The following is a 6,067-nucleotide window of genomic DNA, read 5'->3' as shown; positions in this document are numbered from 1 at the left end:
AGTCTGTATGCAGGTGTGTGTGTGTGTATGTTTGTGTATATGAGTCTGTATGCAGGTGTGTGTGTGTGTGTGTTTGTGTATATGAGTCTGTATGCAGGTGTGTGTGTGTGTGTTTGTGTATATGAGTCTGTATGCAGGTGTGTGTGTGTGTATGTTTGTGTATATGAGTCTGTATGCAGGTGTGTGTGTGTGTATGTTTGTGTATATGAGTCTGTATGCAGGTGTGTGTGTGTTTGTGTATATGAGTCTGTATGCAGGTGTGTGTGTGTGTATGTTTGTGTATATGAGTCTGTATGCAGGTGTGTGTGTGTGTGTTTGTGTATATGAGTCTGTATGCAGGTGTGTGTGTGTGTATGTTTGTGTATATGAGTCTGTATGCAGGTGTGTGTGTGTGTGTGTGTGTGTATATGAGTCTGTATGCAGGTGTGTGTGTGTGTGTTTGTGTATATGAGTCTGTATGCAGGTGTGTGTGTGTGTATGTTTGTGTATATGAGTCTGTATGCAGGTGTGTGTGTGTGTATGTTTGTGTATATGAGTCTGTATGCAGGTGTGTGTGTGTGTGTGTGTGTGTGTGTGTGTGTACGTTTGTGTATGCGTCTGTATGCAGGTGTGTGTGTGTGTGTGTGTGTGTGTGTGTATATGCGTCTGTATGCAGGTGTGTGTGTGTGTGTGTGTGTGTGTGTGTGTGTGTGTGTGTATGTGTGCTACACTGTGTGAGCCCCTAATTCACACTACAAGGCTTGGAATGCTCAAAGTGCATAAATGCATGTTAAAAATGACAAAACACTAAATGTTGAACATTTCAGCGTGGCATTCAGGTTAGAGATTCACTTAGCACTTGATGAGCTGTATCTGGGAAGGCAAGGATCATTCAAAGCAGCTTTGGGAAGGATTTTATGACGAGCTTATGTAAAGTTATTATAACTATTTATTCATCATAACTCTAACTGACAAATGCAAATGTAAAGCTGAATTATGCACTTCTGGATAAGCCTGTGAGTCTGGAGAAGACTATAAGGTTTAAACCAAGAACTTGTAAAGAGATCATTGATGGTTCTAAGGAACAAGGTTCATTTAGTACCTATAAAATCTTATCAAACCTATAAAGGAACAAGTCTCCAATATAGCAGTGACCTCATTATACCGCCGCCAAACACTATGTCTGACCAACAGTAACATCACACACACACACACACACACACACACACACACACACACACACACACACACACACACACACACACACACACACACACACACACACACACACACACACACACACACACACACACACACACACACACACACACACACACGGTGCCTTTCCACTGCAGGACGTTTTTTAGGGGGCTGGCAGTAACCGCCCCCATAGGACCTCTTTCAGGGCTGTTTTTGGGGGTGAAATAAGCACCTACTCCAGGGGAGGTATTTCCGTGTGGCACCTACTCCGGGGGAGGTATTTCTGTGTGGCACCTACTCCAGGGGAGGTATTTCTGTGTGGCACTTACTCCGGGGGAGGTATTTCTGTGTGGCTCTGAAACTGCTTGGTGGCGACTGCAGTGATGGTTGATGCTTATCAGTTCAACGCAAAGTGAGTGGAAGACAACAAGCGCCATTTTTAGGGTACGTGGTGAATACAGACAAATAATCAAAACGCCAGCTGGAACATAGACTTTAATGAATCATAGTGGGGCTGTATATTCATTTATCAAGTAATTACAGCCGTCATGAATCCATTTAATTGATGTGTCAGCAACTTTATAGCAAACATTCGACAGATGACTACACCTTGAGATAATCCTGACGTCATCTAGAAAATGTCTGGTTTAACGGTCTAATGTTGGTGCTGCTGCTGCTGGAGAGATATATCATTTAGTTGTGCTCGGAATTGACGTTGTGATCGAAGAGCAAAACATTAGTCTAGGTAGGTCCGTAGATCCTGCACCGCAATGGAAACAGAAAGGCTGAGAGGGACGATTAAGAGGCTGTTCCTGTATGGAAACAGAAAGGCTGAGAGGGACGATTAAGAGGCTGTTCCTGTATGGAAACAGAAAGGCTGAGAGGGACGATTAAGAGGCTGTTCCTGTATGGAAACAGAAAGGCTGAGAGGGACGATTAAGAGGCTGTTCCTGTAAACGTAGGCGCCACCAGGGAAGTGCACCTGAGTTCCTGCAGTGGAAAAGCGCCTACACACACCTGACTCCTGTCCCACACACTGACACACACACACACACACACACACACACCTGACTCCTGTGACGCCTTCTTTTCTGCAGCCAAACCACCAGGAGTGCTTGAGTCCACATCTATCTCTCTCACTCACACACACACACAACATGCAAAGCATTTCACACCCAGCAGTACGCTGTGCCTGAAGTCGAGGCAAATTATTGTACTGTGTGTATCATCACAATCGTCTTTACACACACACACACACACACACACACACACACACACAGGGTGTCTTTACACAAATACATCATAGGGCTATTAAAGTGTTCTTCAGCTATGCTAATGATGCCAATGATGAACCACAATTTCCCAGCACTGCTTGTGGTTCTGGGGAGATATAGTTGGAGAACTGGACAGCAGGTTCATAACGCCTGCGTTCGTTTTCTTTGTTGCATGACACGGAAGACTTGCCGACCAGTGGGAAGTAGGCGGTACGCTGAAATGTGTCTGTTAGATCAGGGGACGCATGAATGCTTGCGTGAGCACGGTCTGAAGGCCCACACACACACACACACACACACACACACACACACACACACACACACACACACACACACACACACACACGCAAATACAGTGTGAATGAATGGGAAACTGATAGCGTTAATGCTTCTACAAGTGCAGCTGTTTGTTATCCCTCCTGATCAAGCTGGCAGTCAAACTTAAACGCAATGATATGAGTTTCAGTGGCCTGTATATGCTCTACTGGTGGTGTTTGGGTGTACTTATAACATCATAACGGCAAACCGAGAGGTGAATTGTGGTCTGATCGACAGTGATCAAACGGCAGTGACGGTGACCTCTGCTCTTAGCAAGGCCAGCTAGTAAGCCTGAGACATTAATGGACCTTAGGACTTAAGACACCCTGTCATTAAATCAAGATATGCCAAGCTCAGACGGACAGTACTAAACAGTTGTAAATATCTCTGTGTAGCGAAGGGAGAGCGTCGTCACCCCACCCGGACTCGAACCCGGATCTACAGGGTGCCAAACGTGCACTCTGACCGCAACGCCAAAGAGCCAGGCTCGTTGGGCATGGCAGTCAGAGCACATACTCATGTGTAGTGATGGCACACCGTCACACTCTGTTAGGGCTACTGAGAAGGTGGCGGTGTGTGCTTACCTGCCCGATGGAAGGGGTAGTAGTCTAGGGTGATGGAGCTGAAGGAGAGCTGCATGGCACCGCCTGTGATCCTCTTATTGATCACTGCACACGGAGAGGAGAGGAGAGGAGGAGAGAGGAGAGGAGAGGAGAGGAGGAGAGGAGAGGAGAGGAGAGGAGAGGAGAGGAGAGGAGAAAACACATCAACAGACTGATCACACACATATCAGTCATGACAAACAACAAACAGAATGCCCATTCACAAGGATATGTGAATGGATTCATAGATTAATGCATATTGTTTCAATATTCATAGCTACTTGGACATAAATGCACACACACACACACAAGAAAACCTTAGCTATGCCCAGAGTCAAGTCGTTTAGTAAAACAAACACAAAAATAAATGATAAACACCCTCTCCATAAACACAATCAACACAAAGGAAGAATAAAAGCTGGGGAATACATCTCGCAGACATGGGATCCTCTCAACAACAACAACAACAACTTCCTTTCAACAACAAAACATCTCAAGCGGATTCAACTGTCAGATAAAAAACTAACAAGCACAGTGGTGTGAAAAATTATCCTGCTTCTGGCAACACACACACACACACACACACACACACACCACAATAAACACAGTTGCCCCAGGATGACATTTCCCACACCAGCCTCTCTATTGATTGTGTTTAGTAGCAGCTCACTGCCCCCAGCTTTATACTCCCTAATCTCCGTCCTCCTCCAGACGGGGCAGGAGAGGAGTGCAGTGCCTCAGCACTGATGTTGAAGGATGTCTGCTGTTTAATATCAGATCAGTGGGGTACCCTGTACACTCCCCTGGAGCTACCTAGTGCCCAGAGCCGTACCTCTGAAACATGGACCCTATCACCCCCTAACAGTCAGAAGCACTTTAGTAGCACCTCAGTCATGACTGTTGACAATTGTGCTCATAGGCAGTAAGATACTCTCTAAATGACCCCTGAGCACTTTAAAATGACCAATGGGTCATGCCTTGCCTTGCCTTGCCTGAAGAGTAGGATATTGTTGTGCTTAATCAGCATGAAGTGTGCTCAGGTGCATAGAGCATAGGTGTCTTGTAGAAGAAAGACCTAGTCTTGACTTTCTAAAGTCTGCTTTTTCTTCTTCTCTCTCTCTCTCTCACCTCTGTCCTTGGCGTGGATGTCGTCGCAGATGTGCAGGTCCAGGTGTGTGATCTGCAGGTGGTGTGAGGTCTCGCACACGTCGAAGTCGCTAAAGAGGCGAGCCATGGTGGCGTTCTGGTCCGCCGCCGCGGAGCTCTGCTGCGCACGCACCTGCTGGGGTGAAGGGGCCGCCGACGTCCCCTATGGAGGGCCACGAAGAGGAAGAGGAAGATGGTGGTTAGTTAGTGAAACTTGACTGACAAACTAAGTCAAATCCAATATCCCTTTACTCCCTCTCAACACTTCTGTGCATGACTTTTTTTCTCATATAAGTACAGAGCATCACCAGCACGGAGAGAAGACACTGAAACTGGACAAAGATGCTGAAGGAAGAGAAATATGGTGAGAGAGAGAGAGAGAGAGAGAGAAAGAAAGAAAGAAAGAAAGAGAGGAGAGAGAGAAAGAAAGAAAGAAAGAAAGAAAGAAAGAAAGAGAGGAGAGAGAGAAAGAAAGAAAGAGAGAGAGAGAGGGAGAGAGTGTGAGTGAGTGAGTGAGTGAGTGAGTGAGAGAGAGAGAGAGAGAGAGAAAGAGGTCAGGAGAAGTTCATGTTTGTGTGCACGTGCCTACTCCAACCAGCAGGGGGAGCTCCATACCAACACAGGACTCAGAGATGAGTAAACAGATGGAAGCAGACATGTGCTTTGGGGAATAATAACTCAGCAGCTGTGTGTCTGTATGTGTGCATTCATGTTCGTCTGTGTGTGTGTGTCTGTATGTGTGCATTCATGTTCGTCTGTGTGTGTGTGTCTGTATGTGTGCATTCATGTTCGTCTGTATGTGTGCATGCATGTTCGTGCGTGTGAGTGTGTGTGTGTGTGTGTGTGTGTGTTTGCATGCAAGCACCTGTGCATGCCTGTGTAAGCACTTGGGATTGTGTTTGTGTTTGTGTAAGCGTCTGCGTGTTCTTGTGTATGTACTTGGCAGTATAGGAGCACCTGGACATGCTTGCCTAAGCACCTCTGTCAGGCTAGGGGTTTGTGTGTGTGTGTGTGTGTGTGTGTGTGTGTGTGTGTGTGTGTGTGTGTGTGTGTGTGTGTGTACGCAAGCAAGCATATCTGTGATGTGGTATGTGGAACAATGCTGTAGGCTAAATTCCTACCGCAAAGGAACCATCTTGAAGGACATGCTGCCATATCAGTCCTCTAGCCATTACAGAGATGAGACGCGGGCCGTTGAGAGAGGAAGACATATTGGCATGGAGGACTCACCCACTCGCTCAACACAAAAATCTACTGAGTTCACTATCTAGGGTAATCGGACGTTAAAATAACAGGCAGAGTTCGGACACCACATTCCAAAACATTTGATGCCGGTAACTTAGCAACTTAGCTCACACAGCAACGGAACTGCTTACTTTAGGTAATGAATAAAATGCCGTTACAAGGCAACGAATGTGATATCTGGCTAAAATGCAGTCTGTATTTTCAGAGTAATTCAAAAGTGTTATGTGGCTTTTGTTTCATCACTCATTCAGACTGTTTTCTTGATTTCCTGTACTGTACACGAATTAAAACTAAAAAAAAATT

General features: G+C 45.9%; 1 protein-coding gene across 1 annotated transcript in view; it reads right to left on the bottom strand.

Moving 5' to 3' along the window:
* Nucleotides 1-6,067, bottom strand: part of uhrf1bp1l (UHRF1 binding protein 1-like) — a 58,454-nt gene that overhangs the window by 20,481 nt on the left and 31,906 nt on the right. Inside the window, exons 8-9 of the mRNA XM_031582399.2 lie at nt 4,502-4,682; nt 3,356-3,439 (exon numbers count right to left, since the gene is read on the bottom strand). Coding sequence (XP_031438259.1) covers nt 3,356-3,439; nt 4,502-4,682 — 265 coding nt within the window. The remainder of the gene's footprint in view (nt 1-3,355; nt 3,440-4,501; nt 4,683-6,067) is intronic.

Source organism: Clupea harengus, chromosome 16, assembly GCF_900700415.2.
Source record: "Clupea harengus chromosome 16, Ch_v2.0.2, whole genome shotgun sequence".
Classification (NCBI taxonomy): Eukaryota; Metazoa; Chordata; class Actinopteri; order Clupeiformes; family Clupeidae; genus Clupea; species Clupea harengus.
Note: the sequence above shows the minus strand (reverse complement) of the source record. Positions and strands in the feature narration are given on the sequence as shown.